The sequence below is a fragment of the Martes martes genome (genome assembly GCF_963455335.1).
Source record: "Martes martes genome assembly, chromosome: 11".
In the NCBI taxonomy this organism is placed as follows: Eukaryota; Metazoa; Chordata; class Mammalia; order Carnivora; family Mustelidae; genus Martes; species Martes martes.
The window spans coordinates 85,458,769-85,485,584 of record NC_137899.1 but is presented as its reverse complement, the minus strand read 5'-3'; the positions used below and the strand labels follow the sequence as shown (position 1 = coordinate 85,485,584).

The window sequence follows — 26,816 nt, the reverse complement described above, 5'->3', positions numbered from 1 at the left end:
TCTAGCTCTTTACCACATTGTTGTAGGGTATATGTCTAAAGCTTTGTGTTCTTGGACTGATAGTTTTTTGGGGGGTTTTGTCTTTTTACTCTTAGTCTCTTCCCCCAATGTACTGTAAATCTTTAAAAGTCTTTATGTAGTAAATATATTATTCACTAATTGAAATGCTTAAGAAAGTACAGCAACCTGACACTTTCGTGTTACTTTTCAAATTTCACTGGAATATTTATATTTCTGGAACTTCATTTTCTATTTGCCAGAGCTCTTCTGTCCTCAGTGAAGTATTTTAAGTAATTCTGCTTAATTTGAGGAGTTTTTTTTGTAGGATTAACTAGCAGCCTTAATCCATTTCCAGTTCTTAGCAGCTAATGAATCCTTAGGCTCCTGTCTGGGTTTGTGCTTGCATTGTTGACAGCCCGCCTGCTTAGTGATTTAGGTTGATTCAGCAGTTTTAGAACTGTTGGTGTAGAAGGGAGTCTTGGAGCAACAGGGCACCATTAAAGAAAAGGAAAGGGCAAGTACTTTTAGGATCTGCTGTGAAGTGTAATGAAAGACTTAGAGCATGTTAGTGAAAGGGCTGCTGGGCCATAGCCTGTTTCATATTCATCACATAGTCATGGAAATATCTTTTGAAAAGACTGATATAAAGGCTTGTTCTGCTACTGCTTTGTGAAATGGGAGATTGGAATTAGATGCTTAAATGGAAAATGTTCTCTTGTTGCAGCCTCTTTGAAATGTGCTGCTGGTGGGAGCTGCAGCTTCCTCCTGCTGACTCTGAGCCCCAGGCTTCGGTTGAGATGGTCCTTTCAGAAATGTGGAGCTTAGTCCAAGCCTGGATTTCAGTGGGTAGCACCTGGCATCTGTGGCTAGAAAGTCCTATGAAGTGTAAGTGCTTTATTCTCTCCTTGTCAAGAATCCCTTTTCCTTCCTTCCTTATCTTCCTTCTGTCTGCAGCTCAGCAGAGGGGAAGTACAATGAGCAATGTACTGTAGTGTCTAGGGTATCAGGATTTGGTTGCATTTTCTTTATGATTCAGTGACCAAAATAAGATTACTTGTTTTTGGATGTCAACAATTCTTAAACCCTCTTAGAATTTAAAATAAAGTGATAAGTTATGACTCCTTAATATATAGTACTGGCAGTATCATCCCAAGTGATTTTTCATTGACAGTCTGCTTAGTAGCTGTGATATTTAAGTTTGCTAGGTTTCTTTAGAGATCACGCTTATATTTTATTCTTACTCTGAAAGATAAGTATTTGAAAAGAGAGGCACATTTGACCATTGGGTGAGGCAGCATCAGGATAAATAAGGATGGTTAAAATGAGAGGATGGCTCTTTACTTTGGTTCTCCCTGATACTTTCACACAAAGAGCAATTTGGGAATTTTCTGAAGACCAGTTTCTCATAGAAGTGTCCTGTGAAATTCATATAGCTGCCATCTGTATTTTAGTTTAGTGGAAAAAAAAAAAACCCCTGGATAATTACATAATGAGCATTAAAAGATACAAGTTTTATATGTGATTTAGTTGCTTGGAGTTAAGTGCTGTTCTCTTTTTTCTTATTTCAGAAATACTGGTAATATTTTAAAGTCAGCTCATTCCAGAAGATTCCTGTTTTAGGGAAATTTTAAGGTTCTCTTCACTGAAATTTTTCTGAAAAGTCTAAATCTTCGGATTTTAGCTAGGAAATTATTGAGCTTCTTCTCATTGCTAAAACAAAATCTATATTTGAAATAAAACAAAACCAAGGCTCCCATCTGTGCAAGGCATGCAAAGTTCTACAAATGAGGATTCTGAATGAAAAATGTCTCATCCTCTCAGGGCCTTTGTTTTCTTTATCTGTAAAGAACTGATTTGCTTATTCTCTGTTGCCCTTTCTCTTGCTAAATGTTTTGGATTCTGTTCTTAGAGCTGATTCCCAATCCGTAAGTATTTAGCTATGTAGTAAAAGGATGGGCTTTTCATGATTGGGAAAGCAAAGGGGTGTTAGAGACTTAGGAGATTATAATATATTGTCATTTTGCTTCATATTATAATTTAATACATACTTTACCTCTTACGGCCAAAGGATTTTGTGATATGTAGAGATAGTTACAGTTCTTTACCTTTGAACAGCTCACAGTCTATTAGAAAAATTGAACAAAGGCCCAAGTAATTATAGCACAAAGTTCTACGGTTGAGCTGTTATGGAGCCCATGTAAAAAGATTCCTGCCTCCAGTATTTTCTTGTTATCTCTGCGTTTCAGTAGTTTAAATATGTGTTTAGTGGTTATTTGTGTGTGTGTGGGGGGGTGGGGGCAAGTATGTTCTCTGTTCCCTGGTCTACCATAGTCTTACTTCCAGTGCTGCTGTTCTCAGTGGTGGGGTTTGCGTTCTCAGTGATCCTGGGGTCATTTAGGATTCTATGGGATTCTTGCTATGGGATTCTTGGTTTACCTTACATCTGACAGGTCTCGTGCAGGATACTTTCATTTGCCCTTCCCTCAGCGTTAGGAGACAGCGTTGGTCTGTAACAGCAATAGATCCTAACCTGTGCCGTGAGGGTGACGGGATTTAATGCCCCCACACAGGTTGAGGCTTTTGTTCAGTAAGGGAGAGGATCTTTTTGTGCTTTCTATACGTTTGAGGGTTTCTGTCCAGGAGCATCCAACCGAAGAAGGTTTTCTCTGGTCTTTTGCCCTTTCTCCAGTCTTTGTTCTGAATGTTTGGGAGAGATCTGTGGAGAAGAGCCTGTAGGTGGTTGTGAACTCCCCTTGTGTCTCTGAGTCCCAGAGGTTTTATATGTTCATGCTATCCATAGGCAGCCTTTATCAATTTGTTTATAATTTTAGCAGAATTTTTATTAATTGGTTATGTGGTACCCTGTGTCTTATCTTCATTTGTCATGTTACAGATGAGCCAGTGCATGCCTCCTGTCTCCTTGGAGGTCTGTCTTTAGATTTCAGCCTGCTTGGTTGCCCTGGGACCTGAGTTTTCTAATGCATTTTAAGAAGTTATTTTGTGGGGGGGCGCCTGGGTGGCTCAGTGGGTTAAGCCTCTGCCTTCGGCTCAGGTCATGATCTCAGGGTCCTGGGATCGAGCCCCACATCGGGCTCTCTGCTCAGCAGGAAGCCTGCTTCCTCCCTCTCTCTCTGCCTGCCTCTCTGTCTACTTGTGATCTCTGTCTGTCAAATAAAAAATAAAATCTTTGAAAAAAAAAAAGTTATTTTGTGGGAGCCTGGGTGGCTCGGTCGTTAAGTGTCTGACTTCTGCTCAGGTCATGATCCCAGGGTCCTGGGATCGAGCCCCACATCGGGCTCTCTGCTCAGCAGGAAGCCTGCTTCCTCCCTCTCTCTCTGCCTGCCTCTCTGTCTACTTGTGATCTCTGTCTGTCAAATAAAAAATAAAATCTTTGAAAAAAAAAAAGTTATTTTGTGGGAGCCTGGGTGGCTCGGTCGTTAAGTGTCTGACTTCTGCTCAGGTCATGATCCCAGGGTCCTGGGATCGAGTCCCATATCGGGCTCCCTGCTTGGCAGGAAGCCTGCTTCTCCCTCTCCCACTCCCCCTGCTTGTGTTCCCTCTCTTACTATCTCTCTCTCTCCCTCTGTCAAATGAATAAATAAAATCTTAAAGCAAAAGAAGTTATTTTGTAGTTTATTTGCTTTTGTTTCTTATTAACTCAAAAGCTGTGTTTTCTGACTTGCTATATCTTAGATATAGAACATCTCTCAGGTTGTTTTTTTTTTTTTTTTAAAGATTTTATTTATTTATTTGACAGAGATCACAAGTAGGCAGGCAGGCAAAGAGAGAGGAGGAAGCAGGCTCCCCGCTGAGCAGAGAGCCCGACGTGGAACTCGATCCCAGGACCCCGGGATCACGACCCGAGCCGAAAGCAGAGGCTTTAACCCACTGAGCCACCCAGGTTCCCTCCTCTCAGGTTTTTAAGATTTTATTTATTTATTGTCAGAGAGGGAGAGCACGGGGGCACATACACAAGCAGGGAAAACAGCAGGCAGAGGGAGAAGCATGTTCCCCACTGAGCAGGGATTCTGATGTGGGACTCGATTCCAGAACCCTGGAATCATGACCTGAGCCAAAGGCAGGTGCTTAATTGACGGAGCCACCCAGGTGTACCTCCTTTCAGGTATTTTTATTCACATGTTTTAAACGCCACAAGATGATATTACTTTATATAGTCAGTGTCCATAAAGATTTACTCATGTACTTAATCTTTCTGTGACTCTTCATTTCTTCCTATTAACATGTTTCCATCCAGAATTATTTTCCTGTTCCATGAAGAACACCCTTTAGTATTTTCTTCTTTTTGGGTATGTTGGTCATAAGCTGTCTTATTCTCTTTAAAAATTTTCCATTTATTTATTTATTTATTTATTTTAGTTAGTTAGCTAGTAAGTAAGCAAAGCAAGCAAACAAGCAAATAAGCAAACAAGCACTAGACCCAATGTGTGACTTGAACTCATGACCCCAGGATCAAGAATCAGATGGTCTACCAACTGAGTCAGCCAGGCACCCTTTTCTTCATGGTGGGAAATGCCTTAATTTTGTTGTGTTTTGGAAGAGTTTTTTGTTGGTATAAAATAACTGATTGGTAGTTATTTTCTTTCAGTACTTTGAAGATACTGGTTCCCATTGTTAATGTTGACAAGCCAGCTATCAGTCTAATTGTTGTTCTTTTAAAGGTAATATATCTTTTTTTCTCTTTTCTTGGTCCTTTAGATTTTCCTTTTTAAGATTTATTAATTTATTTGAGAGAGCGTGCACACGTGTGTGTGCACAGTGGTGAGGGTGCAGAGAGAGTCTTAACCAGATTCTGCCCTGAGGGCTGAGCCCAGTGCAGGGCTGAGATCTCAAGACCGAGGGTCGTGACCTGAGCCAAAACCAAGAGTTGGACATTTAACCACCTGCACCACCCAGGCCCCCCTCTTCTTTGGCCTTTTAACAGTGTTGTTTTGATGTGCGTAGGTCTGGTTTTTCAGTCCTTAGGGTTTACAGAGCTTCTTAAGTCTATGGGTTGGTGTCTTTTACCACTTTGGCTATTTCTCAGCCATTATCTGTAGTGCTTCTGCCCCATTTTTTCTTTTCCTTCTAGGGTTTCAGTTATACGTATGTTAAAGTTTTTCACTGTTTCCCACATGTCACTCTGATTTTTTCCATTCTTTCCCTTCTCCTTTTTTGATTTTGTGCCTTGGTCTTGTTATTTCCTTTTGATCTCTTTCTAACATAGTAATCTCTTCTTCAGTTGTCTAATTTGTAGTTTTAGCCCTTCCATTTGGTTCTTAATTTCGGTTACTATATTTTTCAGTTTTAGAATTCCAGTTTGATTCTTTTTTATAGATTACATTTCTTTTTTTTTTTTTTGAAGATTTTATTTATTTGACAGAGAGAGCGAGAGATCACAAGTAGGCAGAGGCAGGCAGAGAGGGGGAGGGCGAAGCAGGCTGCCCACTGAGCAGAGAGCCTGATGCATGGCTAGATCCCAGGACCCTGAGATCATGACCCAGAGCTGAAGGCAGAGGGTTAACCCACTGAGCCACCCAGGCGCCTGTAGATTACGTTTCTTTTTTTCTTTTTCTTTTTTTTTTTTTTTAAGATTTTATTTATTTATTTGACAGACAGAGATCACAAGTAGGCAGAGAGGCAGGCAGAGAGAGAGGGAGGGGGAAGCAGGCTCCCCTCTGAGCAGAGAGCCTGATGCAGGGCTCGATCCCAGGACCCTGGGATCATGACCTGAGCTGAAGGCAGAGGCTTTAACCCACTGAGCCACCCAGGCGCCCCTAGATTACGTTTCTTAATGGATGTTCTCCAGTTTGTTTTCTAATTCCTCAAATAAATTAATCACCTACTTAATTTTTTCCCAACTATGTATTTTGAAAGGTTTATAACTTGAAAAAACTGTAGGGTGAATTCTGATAACCCTTCTCCTCAATTTGACAATGTTCCATTTTCTTCTCTTTCTCTTTCTGTCCTTCTCTGAGTGTATTTTTTTAACCTTGGAAGTGAAGTGAAGACGTTATAATGCTGTGCCCCTGAACACTGACATATCTCCTTTCAGAACAAGGACATTTTTCTAAACTAAAATCATTGCTACTCTCTAGAAATTTAACTTTGGCGTAATGGTATTCTCTAATACACAGCCTATATTCAGATTTCCCAATAGCTTTTACCTTTTAAATTTTTCCTAATCCAGGATCCATTTAAGGAAAATACATTGCTTATAGTTGGTCTTTTTAATTCTTCAGGGTATTTTTGTTTTTCTTTTATAATAGTGACATAAAAAAACAAATCTGGGCCCATTTTGTCTGTTTTAATATGCCCCACTATTTGGGTTTATCTCATCATTTTCTCATGATTTCATTCAGGTAAAAAATTTTTTGGAAGAATACTACTTGGTTGATAATTCTTTTTCAGTGAAACACGTCAGGAGTAGTATAAAAATTTGTTCCCTTATTGGTGATGTTAAGTTTTGTCACTTGAGTTAAGACATCATAGTTGTTTTAGCCCTTATTCCATTATGTAAGTACATTATTTTCTGTTGTCTCTTTTCCCTTTGTTGTTATTTTATCTTGCTTTTGTTTGATAATGGGTATATTGTTTATGAAAGGTTGAAGGGATAATAAATGATGTTTTCCTACTGACATGATTTCTTTTGTTTCTGACAGGTCTTTAGAATTGGACCAAATCTGTTTAATCCAAGAAGAGATTGAGCAGATTCTAAACTGTGTTTCTTTCTTTTGTTTGGTGATAAAATATACATAACACAAAATTTACCATTTAACTCTATTATTTATTTATTTTAAAATATTTATTTGAGGGGCGCCTGGGTGGCTCAGTGGGTTAAAGCCGCTGCCTTCAGCTCGGGTCATGATCCCAGCGTCCTGGGATCGAGCCCCGCATCGGGCTCTCTGCTCAGCAGGGAGCCTGCTTCCTGCTTCCTCCCTTCTCTCTCTGCCTGCCTCTCTGCCTACTTGTGATCTGTCTGTCAAATAAATAAATAAAAAATCTTTAAAATATTTATTTGAGATGGAGAGAGCATGTGCACGTGTGCATGGGAAGGCGTATGAGCGGGGAAAGAAACTTTAAGCAGACTCCTCGCTGAGCTCAGAGCCTGATGCGGGGCTTGATCCCAGGACCTTTAAATGACCTGAGCCGAAACCCAGAATCGGTTGCTCGACCAACTGCATCACCCAGGGGCACCCATTTTAACTATTTTAAAGTGTACATTTAGTGACATTAAATATATTCACATTAATGTGCCACCATAACCATAGTCCATCTCCAGACCTTTTCATCTTCTTCAAATGAAACTCTGTACACATCAAACAGTAACTTTCCTCATTATCCTCTCTTTTCAATGTCTGGTAATCAAAATTCTGACTTTGTCTATGAATTTGACTACTCTTGGTACTTCATATTAGTGGAATCATACAGTATTTGACCTTTTGTGTTTGGTATATTTCATTTAGCACAATGTCCTCAAGATTCATCCATGTTACAGCCTGTAATGGTACTTCTTTCTTAAGGCTGAATAATAATCATTGTATGTGTGTACCACATTTTGTTTATTCATCTTTCAGTTAGCATTTGAGTTTTCAACTTTTGGCTCTTTTGAAATATGCTGCTATGAACATTGGTGTATAAATATCTGAGTCCCTACTTTCCGTTGTTTTGGGCATATACTCAGAAGCAGAATTGTTGGATCACACTGTAATTTCATTTTTAATTTTTTGAGCAACTGCCATGCTGTTTTCCATAGTGACTGTACGATTTTCAATTCTCGTCAGCAGTGCAGTTTTCCAGTTTCTCTGCATCCTCACCAACATAACTTTCTGATCTTGATAGTAGCTATTCTAAAGAGAGTGAAGTGCTGTCTCATTGTGGTTTTTGATTCACATTTCCCTAATGATTAATGATGTTGAGCATCTTTTCATGTGTTTATTGGCCATTTGTATATCTTTTTGGAGAAATGTCTATTCAGGGCTTTGCCTGATTTTTAGTTGGGTTGTTTGAGGTTTTTTGTTGTTTAGTTCTTCTAAATATTCTGGTATGAATCTCTTAACAGATTTATCATTTGCAAATATTTTTCACATTCTGTGGGTGGCCTTTTCATACTTATCGATGATAACTAGAAGTTTTGAATTTTGATATAGCCCAATTTATCTGTTTTTACCTTTGTTGCTTGTGCTTTTGATCCAAGAATCACTTCCAAATCTGATATTCATGAAACTTTTCCCTCATGTTTTCTTCTAAGAGTTTTATAATTTTAGATCTTTAATTTAGTTTGTGATCCTTTTGGGGTTAATTTTTGTATAGGATGTAAAATAAGGGTCCTATTGTCTTTGTTGAAAATCATTTGACCATATATGCAAGGATTTATTTCTGGATTTCTGGATTCTCTTTTCTATTCTATTGGTCTTGTGTTTCTCTCTATGCTAGTACCACATTTTTTTTTTCCCACACTTTTTTATTGTGGCAAAAAACACATAACATGAATTTATCTTCTCAACAGTTTCTAGGAGAACAGTATAATATTGTTAACCATGTGTACATTGTTGAGTAATAGATCCCTTGAAAACAATCCCCCCATTCTACATAGCTGAAATTCTGTACCTACTGAAAAACATCCAACTTAACCCTCATCCCAGCTCTGAGTTTGACTACTTTAGGTACTTCATGTAAGTGGAATAATGTAGCATTTGCCTTCTTGTGACTGACCGACTTATTTCATTTAACAATGTCCTCAAAAAACCAAACCAAAACAAAACATAATGTCTTCAAGGTTTATCCATGTTATAGTATGTAACATTTATTTTTTAGGACTGAGTAATATTCCATCGTTATGTATATATGTACACCCCCCCCACACACACATTTTGTTTATCCATTCATCTGTCAGGTGACATTTGAGTTGTTTTTAACTTTTGGCTATTTTTGTGAGTAAAGCTGCGGTGTATATGGGTGTGTAACCTTTTAAAGATTCTGTTTTTAATTCTTTTGGATATATACCCAGAAGTGGAATGCTGGATTGTATGCTAATTCTGGTTTTAGTTTTTTTGAAGAACTTCCATACTGCGTTAGCTAATTGTGGCTTTGATTTTACATTTTCCTGATAACTAGTGATGTTGACCATCCTTTCATAAGCATGTTGGCCATTTTTATGTCCTCTTTAGAGAAATACCTTTTAAAATCCTTTGTCCATTTTAAAATTGGGTTATTTGGTTTTTTGATTTGACTTGTAGGAGTTCGTTATATATTCCAGATGTTAACCCCTAATCAGAAATATGCTTTGCAGATAGTCTGTCCCATTCCATAGGTTGCTTTTCCACTCTGTTACAGATTATTTCTTTTGCTGTGTAAAAGTTTCAAAGTTTGATGTAGTCCCTTTTGTCTGTTTTTGCCTTTGTTTTCTGTGTCACATCCATGAATTCACCATCAAGTTCAGTGTTGTGCTGTCCCCCCCGCCCCATGTTTTCTTTCAAAAGTTATAGTTTTCAAGTCTTACATTTAGATCTTCATGTATTTTGAGTTAATTTTGTACATAGTTCCACCTTTCTTTTGTATATAAGTATCTAGTTTTCCCAACACTGTTTGAAGAGATTCTCCTATTCCCATTGTGTAGTTTTGGCACCCTTGTCAAGTATCATTTGACTATATTTGTGAGGGTGTGTGTCTAGGCTCTCTTTTTGTTACATTGGTCTATATATCTGTATTTGTGGCAGTACTGTACTGTTTTGATTATTCTGGTTTTTTATTAAATTTTGAAATTGGGAAATGGAAGACCTTCAACTTTGTTCTTTTTGAAGACTGTTTTGGCTATTTGGGGGTCCTTGAGATTCCATATGGATTTTCTTTTTTGTCCTTTTTCTTTGTTTTGTTTTATTTTATTATAGAGTATGGTCATTATAAAGTATGCTCAGTTATGTTCATTTTATATTGTTTCATTTTATTTTGAGTAGTGAAACACAGGGCTTGAACTCATGACCCTGAGATTAAGACCTGAGCTGAGATCGAGAGTCAGATGCTTAACTGACTGTGCCACCCAGATGCCCCTTCATATAAATTTTTTTTCTTTTCTTTTCTTTTTTTTTTTTTTTTGATTTATTTTTTTGGAGAGAGAGACTGGGGGGTAGAGGCAGAGGGAGAGAGAGAATTTCAAGCAGACTTCCTGCTGAGTGGGGAGCCTGACATGGAACTTACTCCACAATGAAATCAAGAGTCAGACACTCAACTGACTGAACCACCCAGGCACCCCCCTCCATATGGATTTCATTGATGGATTTTTTTTATTTCTGCAAGAAACGTAATTGGGATTTTGATAGGGCTTGCATTGAGTTTGTAGATCACTTTGCATAGTATTGACAACAATAGTTAGTCTTCCAGTCCTTTAACACAGGATATCTTCCCATTTATAGATGTCATCTTTAATTTCTTTTAGCATGTTTTATAGTTAAAAAAAAAAGATTTTATTTATTTGTTTGAGAGAGAGAGTGCGTGCATTAGTGAAAGAGCACAGGTGGGGAGGAGAGGGCGAGGCAGGGTCCCCACTGAGCAGGGAGCCTGACACGGTGCTGGATCCCAGGACCCTGGGATCACAATCTGAGCCAAAAGTGGATGCTTCACTATCTGAGCCATGCAGGTGCCCCATGTTGTTGTGTTGTTTTCTTTCCTTTCTTCTTCTTCTTCTTCTTCTTCTTTTTTTTTTTTTAAAGATTTTATTTGTTTATTTGACAGAGACACAGCAAGAGAGGGAACACAAGCAGGGGGAGTGGGAGAGGGAGAAGCAGGCTTTCTGCCAAGCAGGGAGCCTGATGCGGGGCTTGACCCCAGGACCCTGGGATCAGGACCCCAGTTGAAGGCAGACACTTAATGACTGAGCCACCGAAGCGCCCCTGTTGTGTAGTTTTCAATGTACAAGTTTTTTTGCCTCCTTTATTCCTGAGTATTCTGTTCTTTTTTTGATGCTGTTGTAAATGCAATTGTTTTCTTAATTGCCTTTTCAAATTGTTCATTGTTAATGTGTAGAAACTGATTTTGGGGTGTTGATTTTGTATTTTGCAACTTTCCTGAATTCATCTAATAGTTCTAACAGGTTTTTTGGGAATTTTTAGGGTTTTCTACGTATAAGATCATGCCACATGTAAGTAACTCGTTTTATCCCTTCCTGTCTGATTTGAATGCCTTTTATTTCTTTTTCTTGCTTAATTGCTTTGGCTGAAACTGCCAGTAAGAACTTCCAGTGCTATGTTGAATTCAAGTGGCAAAAGTGGGCATCCTTGTCTTATTCTTGGTCTTAGAGTTTTGAAAAGCTGTCAGTGACCACTGAGTAGGATGTTCATTGTGGGTTTTTCATGTATAGTCTTTTTTATGTTGAGATAGTTTTCTTCTTTTCCTAGTTTGTTGAGTGTCTTTGTCATGAAAGAGTGTTACATTTTGTCACATACTTTTTCTGCATCAGTTGAGATGTTTGTCTTTTTCCCCCCTTCGTTCTTTTAACGGGTGGTATATTACATTTTTAAATTATGTTGAACCATCCTCACATTCCATGAATAAATCTCAGTTGGTCTTGGTGTATAATCCTTTAATGTACTGTTGAATTTTGTTTGCTAGCATGTTGTTGAGGGTATTTTCCATCAGTATTTAAATTGATATCTAGTTTTCTTGTAATATCTTCACCTTTGGTATTAGAGTAGTACTGGTTTCATAGAATAAATTAGGAAGCATTCTCTCCTCTTCAGTTTTTTGGAAGAGTTTGAAAAAAAATGGTCTTTAAATGTTTGGTAGAAAACACTGGTAAAGCCATCTGGTCCTGGGCATTTCTTTACTGGGAGGTTTTGATTAAATATTTTTACTAGTTATAGCAGTATAGTCTATTTAATTTTTCTCTTTCTTCTCAATTCAGTCTTGGTACATTGTATGTTTCTGATAGTTTGTCCATTTCATCTAGAGTATCCGGTTGGTTAGTATATTGTAGTTCATAGTATTTTTTATAATCTTTTTTTATTTCTGTAAAATTGATAGTAAGTCCCCACTTTTTTCTTAGTTAAGATAGCTAAAGGTGTGACAGTTTCTTTTTTATCTTTTCAAAGAATCAAATCTTCGTTTTTCTGTTCTCAATTTTATTTATCTTTGCTCTAATTTTACTATTTTTGTCCTTGTGCTAGCTTTGGGTTTAGTTTGTTCTTTTCCTTTCTCCTTAAGGTGTAAAGTTAGGTTGTTGATCTGATATTTTTTTTTTAAAGATTTTATTTATTTATTTATTTGTCAGAGAGAGAGAGCGAAAGGGAGGGAGAGCGCGCACGCACACAAGCAGGCAGAGAGAGAAGGAGGCTCCCCTCTGAGCAAGGAGCCCAATGTAGGACTCGATCCCAGGATCCTGGGATCATGATCTGAGCTGAAGGCAGTGGCTTAACTGACTGAGTTACCCAGGCGTCCCAAGATACTTCTTTTTTTAATAACATAAATATGTATGGCTATGAATTTCCCTCTAAGTGCTGTTTTTGCTGGATCTCATAAACTTTGGTATATTGTGTTTCCATTTTCATTTATGTTAAGATATTTTCAGTTTCCCTTCTTGTCTTATTGTTTGTTTTAAGACTGTGTTACTTTTGGGGCACCTGGCTGACTCAGTTGGAAAAGCATGTGACTCTTGATCTCAGGCTTGTGAGTTCAAGCCACATACTGGGTGTCGAGATTACTTCTTAAAAAGTAGGGGTGCCTGGGTGGCTCAGTCAGTTAAGCGGCTGCCTTTGGCTCAAGTCGTGATCCTGGGGGCCTGGGATGGAGCCCTGCATTGGGCTCCCTGCTCAGTGGGAATCCTGCTTCCCCTCCCACTACCTTGCTTGTGTTCCCTCTCTCCCTCTCCCTCTCTCTCTCTCTCTCTCTCTCTCTCTGTCAAATGAATAAATAAAATCTTAAAGAGAAATCTAAAGTAAAAAAGATGCTTGAAAAATAACTGCTTGCATCCCTACCCCTACTTTTGTTTTGTTTTGTTTTTTAAAGATTTTATTTATTTATTTGTCAGAGAGAGACCCAGTGCAAGTGCAGGGCAGGGGGAGTGGCAGGCAGAGGTAAAAGCAGGGTCCCTGCTGAGCAAGGATCCTGATGTGGGACTCAGTCTCAGGACTCTGGGGTCACGACCCAAGCCAAAGGCAAACTCTTAACTGAGTAAGCCACCCAGGTCTCCCCTCTACTCCTACATTTAACAGTCCAGAGGGAAATGGGCTTTTTGTTTTCTTTTGACTTTAGGTTCTGCCCTTCCTTTTTGAGACCTCTATTTTATTTTTATTATTTTTTTAAAGATTTGTTTATTTATTTATTTATTTGAGAGAGTGGAGGAGGTGCACACAGAGGGAGAGGGTGAGGGAGAAGCTGAAGGGAGCCCAATGTGGGGCTCAATCTCAGGGCCCTGGTATCATGACCTGAGCTGAAGGCAGACTTTTTTTTTTTTTTTAATATTTTATTTTTTTTATTTATTTGCTTGTCAGAGAGAGAGAGCGCGCGCGAGAGCGAGCACGCGCATGCTCAAGCAAAGGGAGAAGCAGGCACCCTGCTGAGCAAGGAGCCCGATGCTGGATTCCATCCCAGGACTCTGGGATCATGCCCCTAGGGGAAGACAGACACCCAACTGACTGAGCCACCCAAGTGTCCCTGAAGGCAAATTCTTAACCGACTGAGCCACCCAGGCACACCTCTACATCTCTACTTTTAAGGAGGTGGAAACATTTAAATCAGTAATAAAGATTTTTACTAGTTTCTACCATTCAGATTAAAGCACAACTTGACATGGTGCAGTCAACGAACTTTTTTACCAGACTCCTGATCTGGTAGGTTGACAGATTTCACTTGGGAGAAAGACATCCTATGGTTCAGTTTTAACAAGCAGCAATATTGGAGTTTTTTGTTTTGTTCTATTTTGTTTCTTAAATGCTGATTCAGAAAATGGGGTGGAGCAAATGTATAATTTATAACTTGGTAAATTACTGTATATGGGTGTCCTTATAGCTACCCACCCAAATCAAGAAATAGAACTTTTCTCGGCATTCCAGAAGTCTTCATTGCTCTGTTTGACATACTGCTTCCCTCTCCCTCAAAGTAACTACTGTCCTTTCATAGTAATCCTTTCTTTGTGTTTCTTTGTAGTTTTTAGTCTTGTTGTTTTAAAAAATATGCCTTTTGAGTGTCTTTTAACCAGTAAGTTCTCTCTCTCTCTTTCTCTCTCTAGATTTTTTAACTGTTGAGGAATCTGGGCCATTTGACCTGTTGAGTTATTCTTCATTGTGGATTTTGCCATATGTGTAGTTATGCTGCAGCTTGTCTCCTCTGTATATCCTGTAAATTGCCGGCTACATCCAGAGGTTTGATGAGACACACGTTTGATCCTGTCATTGTTCTTTTGTCAGGATGCACATAATATTTGGTTGTTCTCATGATCCACTATGAAACAAATTACCTTAGAACTTAGTGACTTAGAAATTGTTTCGGGGGCACCCAACTGGCTCAGTCAGTAGAGCACGCAACTCTTGATCTCAGGGTTGTGAGCTCAAGCCCCACATTGGGCATGGAACCTAAATTTAAAAAAATTAAGAAACAAAAACAAAAATCATTTCATTGTATCTCACAGTTTTGTAGGTCACAGATTCGAGTGGGCTTCTGTGGATGATAATTCTGCTCCATGAAGCTTGGTGGGTGGGCTGGTCTGGATATTCTAAGATGGCTTCATTTATATGCCTGACACTGATAGACATGGCTAGAACGCTGGTTTGGGCTCCTCTGGCTTTCCATGTAGTCTTAGGTTTCTTTACATTGTCTCTCCGAAGAAAAATCGGAGTTCTTAAATAGTAACTGTCCAAGAATTTGTGGACATGTATTAAGACCAATAAATATTTGAGGGAGACACTTTGATATATCCTGTTTCTTTTTAAATTTCACCCACTCATTTTATCCCCTATCCATGAATATCGCCTGTTGCAGTTATTACTGTGGTGTTGAAATAATAACTGTCTATTTTTCTCATTTCTTCTTACCTTTATTAACTAAGCATTCTTCTGTAAAAATGATGTCTTATGTCTTACAGATAACTTCGCAGTTAGTTATTTGATCATTGTTCACATCAGTATGGACTTGTGGGCATTTGCTTTTTTTATTTTTGAGTTTGTAATCCAGTACTATCGTATAGTCCATTTTCTTACACCAGGTTTTTTATCTTCATCCATTGAGCTCTTTCAGGTTTGCTTCTATTCCTTTGGACTTTAGATTGTTTTTGTTGTTGTTTTAGATACTGCCGTTGTTTAATGTTACCATGTCCAATTTATTTAGATGGATGTCTAGTATCTCTATATTTTTCTGGTAGACTACTTTTTAAAGAATGTGTTTTCTGGCCTGCTTGCGTTGTAGAGATATTATTCGGTTCATTATTTTCTTTTTCCTCCTATATCTGTATATAGCATTTGGCCTCAATTGCTTATTTTTGTGTGAAATTAGTCTTTCTAAACTTTAGGAGGCATGGCTGAGGGTAGTATATTCATCTCAAAGAACTTCCTTTTCTGTCAGATAGTATTTACAAATGTGGTTTGATTTCTGAGATTTCCTGGTTTTGTTACCTTCTTCTTTTCTTCCTTTGTCTCTGTTTTACTTATCCTGTATAATATTGATTCTCTTGACAGCATTTTATCCTCAGTTTGGAGTCCCATCCTTCCACTTCAAGAATTTATAGAAGCTAGACTATACCATCTCCTTAGATTTTATGTAGGCCTCTTCCACTCACCTCTTCTACTCACCTGCTTTCAGATCTGACAAAACCTCTTCTATTTTCAGTCCTGAAATTGTCTTTGTGTTCTTTCCATTGAATACTTTTTGGCTCTTTAGGTGTTCCTCTGCCCTTACATCCATTAGATACCCTGTTGTTTTCCTCTGCTTCTGCTTTTACTGAAGCTAAAACTACACAGGTCTTACAGATGTCACTGGTTTTTTTCCCAATGACTTATATTTTGGGGTTCTTAGACATAACTGGATAATACCTGGTTTTGTTGTAAATGCCCATAGTGCTTTAGTTTTGCTCTTTGACTGCTGTGTTTTTATGAGGGCATTTATGGAGATTCCAAGGTTTCATAGAATCTTTTTGCTATTATTTTTTTTTAAATAGCAGTTAGAGGGGCGCCTGGCTGGCTCAGTTGGTAGAACATGCGACTTGTGATCTCAGGGTCATGAGTTCAACCCCACTTTGGGTATAGAGCTTACTTAAAAAACAAAAAAACTAGATCATAAAATACCAATTTGCACAAAATACATTTTGATGGCATATTAAACTACAGGTATGTTTGAGTTACTGGTTAGATACTAAATAGCTAAAAACTAATGTGGCTGGAAGATTTTTTGTGTGACATAATGTTTTAGGTTATTTTCCACTATCTTATCTGATTGAAGGCTAAGTTTTATGTTAATAAACCTCTAATAACCTTCAGGGTCTTTATTTTCAGTTTACTTTGGGAACTTGTACAGGCCATTTATTCTACCTGTTTCTCTTTGTTGACTCCTGTTTATCTGTGGAAAGATCTTGAATCATTTTGTATTACTTGTGAAGTGCTCTAGCTTCATAAGAAATTAACTGGGTGACTCTTTGTGACCTCCTACAATTGCCTCTGCTCCTGAATTGGGATTGAAAAATTTTTTTTCAGTTCATTATTGCCAACCTATTTTAGCCTGTCCCAAGAAGAGGCAGTTTGGTAGAATTGGATTAAAATTAATCAGTTTTAATTTGTTGCCTACTGTGTACTGCACAACTTTGTTCCCAAAGTTATCTTTCAAAATAGAACTTTTTTGTAACTGTGACTAGCTATTAGAGACCAAATCCTATGCTTTCATTCCATTATTATTTCCAGAGATACATTTATTTTCTCCTGTGAAAATGATTTTAGTATTATGTATATAAAGCACTTTGCCATTAGAAAATGATAGAAGTATATGAAATATTCATTTGGGGTGAGATGGTTTTTCTGCTAAAAGGAACTAAAGATTGAAATGTAGGCCTACTGAGACCTATTTATAGATACATTAAAATGGTTCTTAGATTCAATTCTCAAAGTGAATTTTAAGTGGAAAAGAATATCCAACCTATAGATGGGGTTGGAAGTTACACAGTGACATTTTAGTTTTAGTAGGAGCTTTTGGGACTTTTTTCTTCATATTCTCCCCGCTATACAATTAATGATTCTAATCAGCAAGATTAGATCTGTTGATCTGATTGATAACTCGCAGGTCTTCCTAGAATGAGTCAGAAGGATTTAGGTAATACTTTCGTTGAACAGGGCCTTTAAATATATAGTTTGAGGTATTGGCTAAATTAGTGGGTAATTTAGCTTGTCGGGTTTTTAACTTTGGTCTGCATATGTCTTTATATATGTTGAGGTGTAACATTAAAATTACTTAGTACAATAGTCTTTAAGACATTTTGTCTGGTTTTCTTTTAGGTTCATGCATGGGAGATTTCAGACCAGTTGTTACAGATCCGACAGGATGTGGAATCATGCTACTTTGCTGCACAGACCATGAAAATGAAGATTCAGACCTCATTTTATGAGCTCCCCACAGACTCTCATGCCTCTTTACGGGACTCATTACTAACCCATATCCAGAACTTGAAAGACTTGTCACCTGTCATTGTAACGCAGGTAAATCCTGTGCTTCTCATCAGGGAAGTTAATAAGGCCATTTGGATTTGTCAAATTAATTTTGATTGACATTGCTAGGCCATATGAAGTATTGTTAACTTTATTATGGACTTACTGCTATATTCTTAAGTGGATAGAAAGTGAAAATCTTCTGTGTTAATATTAGAGTTTATTTGATTTCAAACCAATTTAAATACCAGAAGTGGGGGAGGTGAGTATAGATTTCCACAGGCAGGCATATGTGGGCCGCCCCCCCCCCATTAAAATTGCAGGTGGTAAAAACACTGTATACTGTACTGTTCTGGGTCAGATGCCTTTAAAAAAATCATTTCTGGACCAATTGGCTAGTAAAGTCTCATGAATGAAATAGTGCAGCATCTGGCCCTTCCCCCTTTAGACTGGTAAATACATTAAAAAGGAAAACTGGAAGCTTCCGTGAATACATACTCCATGTGTGTTCTCTGCCTGGCATAGAAGTGCCCTTGAAGAGGAAGGAGGCTTTTGCATAAGGCTTCAAGATGAGAAATGGAAAGAGAAGGGAAATGGCATTCCATTACTTGAGGAGTGAATCAAAGGGCTGACTTTGTCAGTAGCTTTGGCCTTTTGGCAAAGTGTAATTTATCTGTCCATGAAGTTCTGTGGTATTGCCAAATAAAAGTAAGTATTGATATATTCTGAGGAAGATCTATAGTCTGTTCTTTCTTATTTCTTTTTGTTGTTTTTGGTTTTGGTTTTCATTTTTAGAGGTTAACTTTTAAATACTAACAGTTTGTAGCTAGCCCAGAAGAGTTTACATTCTATATGTAATTGTGGAGGTGTGGAGGTGAGGAGAGGTAGGTTGGTTGTCAGTCTTTGTTGTCATATTGTTTGGATAAAGTTTAGTTTCTTTGCTTTCCGGTTAATATTGATGGTAACCCTATTTCTCTTCACGCGTTCTATTCATTTATTTAATCTCTCTTCTTATTCAGCTGGCTTTAGCAATAGCAGACCTTGCCCTACAGATGCCTTCCTGGAAGGGGTGTGTACAAACATTGGTGGAAAAGTAAGTAACTTGTATTAATTATATTCTAGCATTTGGAATTGCTATTAACCTACAAAGAGAAATTTGTTAGCATTAACTAGATATTTGGAATATTTCCCCAAACTCTTAATGAAGAATTATTTATTATTAACTTTTGTTAGATAAAAAGAAAATAATTGAAAATTTAAATATTACAGAAGTATGTTGTGTGGAACATAAAAGGCCCTCATAATTTATACACACGTTTTTTGAATTAACTGCAGCAAAGTCTTTCATTGTCTTGTGGATCACCCCCACTAACTGACATGTCAGCAGTTCTATAAAAACATTGTCAGAATGGGGCACCTGGGTGGCTCAGTGGGTTAAAGCCTCAGGCTTCAGCTCGGGTCATGATCCCGGGGTCCTGGGATTGAGCCCCACGTCGGGCTCTCTGCTCTGCGGGGAGCCTGCTTCCTCCTCTCTCTCTGCCTACCTCTCTGCCTACTTGTGATCTCTGTCAAATAAATAAGTAAAATCTTTAAAAACAGGGGCACCTGGGTGCCTCGGTGGGTTGAGCCTCTGCCTTCGGCTCGGGTCATGATCTTGGGGTCCTGGGATCGAGCCCCGCATCAGGCTCTCTGCTCGGCAGGGAGTCTGCTTCCTCCTTTTTCTCTGCCTGCCTCTCTGCCTGCTTGTGATCTCTCTCTCTGTGTGTCAAATAAATAAATAAAATCTTTAAAAAAAAATCTTTAAAAACAAAAAACAAAAATATTGTCAGAATGTGTAAGATTATATTAAATTAGAAGTCATGCGTAAAAGTTCTTACTAATTGGGGTTTGTTTCATATCTGTCAAAGGGACAATATGATTTTTAGATACACAGAGCCTGCTACTTTGAATAAAAGCATTTCCTCATGGTCTTGGCCAGATAATCTTGATATTTGCTTGCATTTTGGCATTTGGTTAGGATACTATTTTTTAACAAAGTGGATGTCCTTTTTACCTCCAACTATAATGTGTTATTAAAGCCTTTATATGGATAGTTTTATGTTTTTTTTTTAGAAAATTTTCATTAAGAAAATTAACACATGTTCCTTAAAAAAATTCTAATAGTGTGGAAACTTTCAAAGTAAAAGCCTTTTTCTCTCCCTATTTCTGTATTTCGTTAGGTAACCACTATTAATGGTTAACTATGTAGTCCTCCAGACTTTAAGCATTTTAAAATAAATCAGTGCATATATATTTCAATATACCTATGTATTTGTTCACTCATATGTAACGTATTTCATATACTTTTTGTGCTTAGTACATTGTGGACATCTTCTCATGTTAAGGCATAGATGCTTCTTTCACTATAACGGCTATGTGTATTCCATTGTATAACTATTTGTAACCTTTTGTATCCTAATTATGGAAGACCTTTATATTTTCCAATATTTTTGATACTATAAAAAAGTATTGCAGTGCTTATTTTTGTATACTTTGCATGTGTATGTGAGATTTTTCTGAGAGAGAATTTTCTGTAAGTGGAGTTGCTGGGTCACAGATGATGCAAGTTGAAATTTTGATTTCCAGATACCTTTCCAAAAATTTTTGTTTTTGTCCTCTACTTTACCAGTAGTGAGAATGCTGCTTTTGTTGTTATAGGTTATTCTGAAGCTTGTTGTTACCTTATGTGATTGTGTATTTTCTGACTCTAAATAACTTCACTCTCTCCCTTTCCTTTTCCAGATATAGCAATGATGTAACTTCTCTGCCTTTTCTGCTGGAGATCCTTACAGTGTTACCTGAGGAAGTACATAGTCGTTCCTTACGAATTGGGGCTAACCGGCGCACAGAAATTATAGAAGATTTGGCCTTCTACTCTAGTACAGTGGTATCTCTATTGGTGAGGAAGTATGAAATTACTAAGTTGCTCTATAAGGGCAAAAAGCCATGGTGGTTATTTTCTAATTCATTGCATTATTGTGAAATACAGATTTCTTTGCAAAAATTGGCAATGATAATACTGTGACATTTGTAGAACACTACAATTAAATACTTTTCAGATTCAGAAACTACTTTTTTTTTTTCTTTAAGATTTTATTTATTTAGTTATGAGAGAGAGAGAGCACAAGCAGGCAGAGAGGCAGGCAGAGGCAGAGAGAGAAGCAGGCTCCCCACCAAGCAAGGAGCCTGATGTGGGACTTGATCCCACGACCTTGGGATCATGACCTGAGGCAAAGGCAGCGGCCCAACCAACTGAGCCACCCAGGCGCCCCAGAAACTGTACTTTTTGAGCTTGTAAGTAACACTGTGAGGGTGATGTTATTTCCATTTTATGAATTAGATATATAGGCTTTAGACGTACACAACTGCTAATTCAGAATTGAAACTCAGGCTTTCTGATTACACTTCCTTGCTTTTCTACTACTTCATGCGACATACTGTTGGGTCTTGACAAAGGACCATGCTAATGTGTAAATTTACTTAAGGAAAGGATCCTTCTCTTAAGGATCAGTTGAGATTTTGATAGGGAGGTGGTTCAGGTCTTTAGTTGACCTTTGAGCAATATCACAATTATAAATGAGATAATACTACACCATTTTTTAAAAAAAAGTTAAATGTGGGGCGCCTGGGTGGCTCGGTGGGTTAAAGCCTCTGCCTTTGGCTCAGGTCATGATCCCAGGGTCCTGGGATCGAGCCCCGCATCGGGCTCTTTGCTCAGCAGGGAGCCTGCTTCCTCCTCTCTCTCTGCCTGCCTCTCTGCCTACTTGTGATCTCTGTCTGTCAAATAAATAAATAAAAACTTAAAAAAAAATAAAAATAAAAAGAGTTAAATGTGATTAGGTCCTTTTTGACTAGGAATATTTTAATGCTGTAGACCAGTGATGGGTAAATTTATGGTCTATGAGCTAGTCATGTATTTCTGTAAATAGAGTTTTACTGGAACATAGTCACGTTCATACAGTTACATATTGTGTATGTCTGTAATTTTGAGTTGAAGTGGCAGAGTTGAATAATTTTCACAGAGACCACATATAGTCTATAATAAATTTAAAGTGTTTACTCTTTGGCCCTTTAAAGAAAATATTTGCTACTTCTTGAACTTGATTGTATTAAATTATCTAGCCCACATCTCATTTTAGGTCTTTATAAGCCCAGGGCAGTTTTTTCAATAATGTGGTTATAGATTATTTTTCAGAGATTTGCTTCAGTACTTTTGCACCATCATAGAACTTTTTATTTGAAAAGACATTTTTTACTTAAAATTGTGTTCAGATTGGTGTTAGAAATTCACTGGAAAATTATTCTTTTGAATGCGTTTTTCAACTTACCATTTATTTTAAAGAAATAGTATTATTGAGAATTAGAAAATACAGACAGTATATTCAAACCATTTGGAGATCACACTATTAACCTTTTAGTACATATCCTCCATGAACATATGACAAATTTTTTATTTTTATTTTTTATTTTTATTTATTTTTTTTAAAGATTTTATTTATTTATTTGGCAGAGAAAGAGAGAGAGAGATCACAAGTAGGCAGAGCAGCAGGCAGAGAGAGAGGGGGAAGCAGGCTCCTTTCTGAGCAGAAAGCCCGATGCGCGGCTCGATTCCAGGACCCTGAGATCATGACCTGAGCCGAAGGCAGAGGCCCAACCCACTGAGCCACCCACGCGCCCCGACAAATTTTTTAAATTTTTTAAATACAAATGAGATTATATTTTACCTGTCCTCCTGCAGTTTCTTTTTCAGTCATCCAGCTTCATCCTTTCATTTCAGTAAATTTTTATATCCTCTAATAAGTACCCAGATCCTCTTCACATTTCCCAAGTTAATCCTAAAATATCCTTAACAGCATTTTTCCAAATCAGTATTCATTCTAGCACCATGCCTTGTATCAGTTTATTATGATTCCTAATCACAGCTTCTCTTCCACCTCTTTTCAAAACAACACTGATTTGAGTTGAGATTGGACCAGTTATTTTATAGACTGTCTTGCCTTTTGGATTTTCTGGTTGCCTTGTCTTTGTTTCATTTAGTTTGTTTTTCTGTTCTCTGTCTTTCCTTTAATTGGAAGTTGTATCTAAAACAGCTCTTCTCAGTAGGAATTCCTCTAGAGAATTAAGCCTTAATGCCCTAAGGCATCCATGGTATAAACAGATACTCTCCCATGTATTAATAATGGTACGAGTATACTATCCTTAGGATGATGGAGAAAACAGTCACCCAAATCATTTTCTTTTTTTTAAATTTTATTTATTTATTTGACAGAGATCACAAGTAGGCAGAGAGGCAGGTAGAGAGAGAGAGAGGAGGAAGCAGGCTCCCTGCCGAGCAGAGAGCCCAATGCAGGACTCGATCCCAGGACCCTGGGATCATGACCTGAGCCAAAGGCAGAGGCTTAACCCACTGAGCCACCCAGGCACCCCCAAATCATTTTCTACAAGACTTTACTCTTTCTAGAATGCTGGTTGAGAAAGAAAGTCTTAATGATTGATTTTAAAAGGTTAAAGATTTTAAAAATTTTATTTATTAATTTTTAAGGGGGTGGTGCGGAGAGGGAGAGACTCTTAAAGCAGGCTCCATGCCCAGCGCAGAATCTGACATTAGGCTTGATCTTAGAACCCTGAAATTATGACCTGAGCCAAAATCAAGAGTCGGACACTTAATCAACTGAGCCACTCAGATGCCCCAAAAGGTTAAACATTTTTTACTGGAATACATCATAGATACCTCACGTGGCATCCTATCAGAAGAGAAAATACTTTTGGGTGACCTTCCATTAGTGATGTTAGGGTTAACTAGATTAGGGTTATGACGGTCTGATTCTTCCATTTATAAAGTTTTCCTCCTTACAATGCAATTTGTATGATGGTAGTTTATAAAATAAAAATGTTCAATTCCATATCAACTTTTGCCTGAGGATTTTATTTTTATTATTATTTTTTAAAGATTTTATTTATTTATTTGACAGACAGAGATCACAAGTAGGCAGAGAGGCAGGCAGAGAGAGGAAGGGAAGCAGGCTCCCTGCTGAGCAGAGCCCGATGCGGGGCTCGATCCCAGGACCCTGGGATCATGACCTGAGCCGAAGGCAGAGGCTTTATTTTTTTTTTTTAATTTTTATTTATTTATTTTTTAAAAGATTTTATTTATTTATTTGAGAGAGAATATGAGAGCGGAGAAGGTCAGAGGGAGAAGCAGACTCCCCAAGGAGCTGGGAGCCCGATGCGGGCCTCGATCCTGGAAGTCCAGGATCATGACCTGAGCTGAAGGCAGTCGCTCAACCAACTGAGCCACCTAGGCGCTCCTGCCTAAGGATTTTAAATTCTAGTTGGTAATCACTGTCTTAATAATTTCATTATGGTTTGCAAAATAATATTTTAATAATTTTGTCATTTTTTCTGTGTATATATTAGTCGGTATTCTTGTGAGTAGTCTGGCATTCTACTAGAAAGGCACCATAAATCTTAAATTCTTTTTTAATTTCCTGTTTCAAAATAAGGCTTTGATTTAAACCTGCCTCAAGTGTCACTGTTTTTTTCTGATACCTCTTTATGGAGTGTTAGGACTCACGGATTTTCATTGATTTAGGGTCTCAACTAAAATCATTGTTTTGATGCTTAAAATATTATAACTTTGGCCACTAGAGCATTTCTCTCCTTCCTAACAAAAAAAGGATTAATACTCACCTTGTTACCTCTTTGCCCCAGATCTATAATCCTTGGTTTCTTTTAGTATCAGTCTGGATCTAGTCAGAAGAGAGAAACCACATAGTAGTATGTAGGAGTGTTTAATATAAAGAGTGATTAATTCTAACAGGAGGTTACAGTGATGAGGGATTGTCTAGTAAGAAGTAAAGAGAGCTCTAAAGAATATAGGCATAAAGCAGATAGAAGGAGCAGACATTAGCCCCCAAGGCTGAGATAGGGCTCCCAAGGGAGGAGGAGGTCACCCCCTCCCAGGGCTGAGATCCAGACCCTATTTAGAGAAGGCACAGTGTTGTGGAGAAGTTGTTTTGGCACTCTGTGCTGCTGAAAATTAGTCTTTTTGAACTTGCTGGAAATATGCCTTCTAGGAAGCCCAGAAAGCTATTCAGGGAAGGTGTCTCTTTGCCACAAAATCACCTTGGTGTGGCAGTACCAGAGGAAGCCTCTGGCCACTGTGTACTGCAGACACTGGAGAAACTGAGCACACTGAATCCAGTGCTGGAGAAGTACATTCTTTAGGAGCCAGAAGCACTTTGCTATAAATCCATTGGAGAGAGTGGGGGAAATGCCAGGGAAGCTGGTGGCCAGTGCCCTGCAGGAAGCAGGCACCAGAGGAAATACGAGTCTGGTCTGGGGGAGCTGCACGTTCTGTAGAAGGCTACCAAGTGAGCACGCTAACACTGGGAAGCAGAACTCATTTCCTCTTTTTTCTCTCTAGTGGCCTTCTGGCAAAAAGTCAGTGCTGCTTGGCATAGGGAAAATATTTAAAGAGCCCAGATCCATTTTTACAGAGTAGTCTAAAAGGGTGAATTTGGTGCTGGGAGGCAATATATCTATAGCCAGCCTTAGTCTTCCTGTTCGACTAGCTTAGCTTTCTGTTAGGTTAACTCTTTTACATACATTTAAACTCATGATGTGCAGGGGCTGGGTGGATCAGTTGGTTAAGCATCTGCCTTGGCTCAGTTCATGATCTCATGGTCCTGGGATTGAGGCCTGCATTGGGCTTCTTGCTCAGTAGGGAGTCTGCTTCTTCCTCTCCCCTGCTTGTGTGCACGCCCATGCGCACGCTGTCTCTCTTTCTCTCTCTCTCATGCTCTCTCTCAAATAAAAATCTTAAAAAAACAAAAACTCGTATGCAATGGCATAACAAGCAAAGAGAAAAGCCCTCATGTGTGTATTTATCACAGGAGTTCTATAATTCATATGTATGGCTTTCTTGCACAACTCATTTCATCTTTCCCCTGATGCTATAGACTGAATATTTGTGTGTCTCCCCCTTTCCCCCCACCAAAATTAAATGTTGCTATAGACTGAATATTTGTGTGTGTGCCCAGCCCCAATTTATATATTTATATGTTGAAACCTAGTGCCTGACATTGTAGTGTTAGAAGGTGGCGCTTTTGGAAGGTTATTAGGTCATGAATATGGGACCCTCATGAATGGGATTAGTGTCCTTATAAAAGAGACCCCAACCCCAGAAAGCTCCCTTCCTTCTTATGTCATGTGTAAACATAGAGGAAAGGTCCTTGATTATCAAACAAGAAGCCAGTCCTCACCAGACACTGGATCTAGGGGGTACATTGATCTTGAACTTCCCCAGCCTCTAAATCTGTAAAAAATAAATTTCTGTTGTTTGTGCCACCCATCCTATTGTACTCTTGTAGCAGCCTGAATGGACTAAGATACCTGCCTTGGTCAGAACCTTAGCTGGTTGGTGTTCTTTACTCTTTGAAGTGACCCTAACTTTCATTCCCTAAGAGTATGAGCCCTCAATAATCCTGCCTTTTTGGGTTGTTGCTTCTGTAGTTTTCCATTAACATTTATTGTTAAGCATGGAAGTACTAAGAAGCTCTCTAGAAAATTCTGTGGGTTCCACACTGAGAACTCTTTGCTTCGATTGTGTAGGAGGAACTCGGTTTTTCTTTTTTTTTTTAGATTTTATTTATTTATTTGACACAGAGAGAGAAACAGAGAGGGAACACAAGCAGGGGAAGCGGGAGAGGGAGAAACAGCAGGAAGCGTGACGTGGGGCTCCACCCCAGGACCCTGGGATCATGACCTGAGCCAAAGGCAGACGCTTAATCAAATGAGCCACCCAGGCACCCCGGAACTGTTTTTCCTTGGTTATTGGGATCAGTCACTCCCATCTTACAGATTAACACCCTCCTCCCTTTTTTTCCTATTGGTTCAGTGGCATAAAAAGCCCATATTGTCCAGGTAGTTGACTTAATCTTCCAGTTCACTGGAATCATGTTTGTATTTCCTGGTAGAAGCATTCCTTCCTTGGGGACCAAAATCTCCAACAGAGGTCAGAGTTGCTCATTACTGTATTTCCCTTATTCTGATAGGAGTTCCTGGATTACATAGGATGCCATTATGATTGGATATGGCATTCTGTAAGCCTGTGATTAATACCGTGCTGACAGAAGCACTGCAAGCAGGGAAGGCAAATCCATA

The 26,816-nt window shown here is 38.4% G+C and overlaps 1 protein-coding gene across 3 annotated transcripts in view; it reads left to right on the top strand.

Annotated features, from left to right (window-relative positions):
* The window catches only part of TNPO3 (transportin 3), an 89,636-nt gene that overhangs the window by 12,005 nt on the left and 50,815 nt on the right, over positions 1-26,816 (top strand). Inside the window, exons 2-5 of one of the 3 annotated variants that reach the window (XM_080818156.1) lie at positions 725-885; positions 17,463-17,663; positions 18,632-18,705; positions 20,394-20,550. In XM_080818156.1, the coding sequence (XP_080674282.1) occupies positions 17,541-17,663; positions 18,632-18,705; positions 20,394-20,550 (354 nt within the window). In that variant the 5' untranslated portion in view covers positions 725-885; positions 17,463-17,540. Of the gene's footprint in view, positions 1-724; positions 886-14,232; positions 14,352-17,462; positions 17,664-18,631; positions 18,706-20,393; positions 20,551-26,816 lie in introns of those variants that run through there. The other 2 variants (XM_080818155.1, XM_080818154.1) reach the window with 2 other exon arrangements.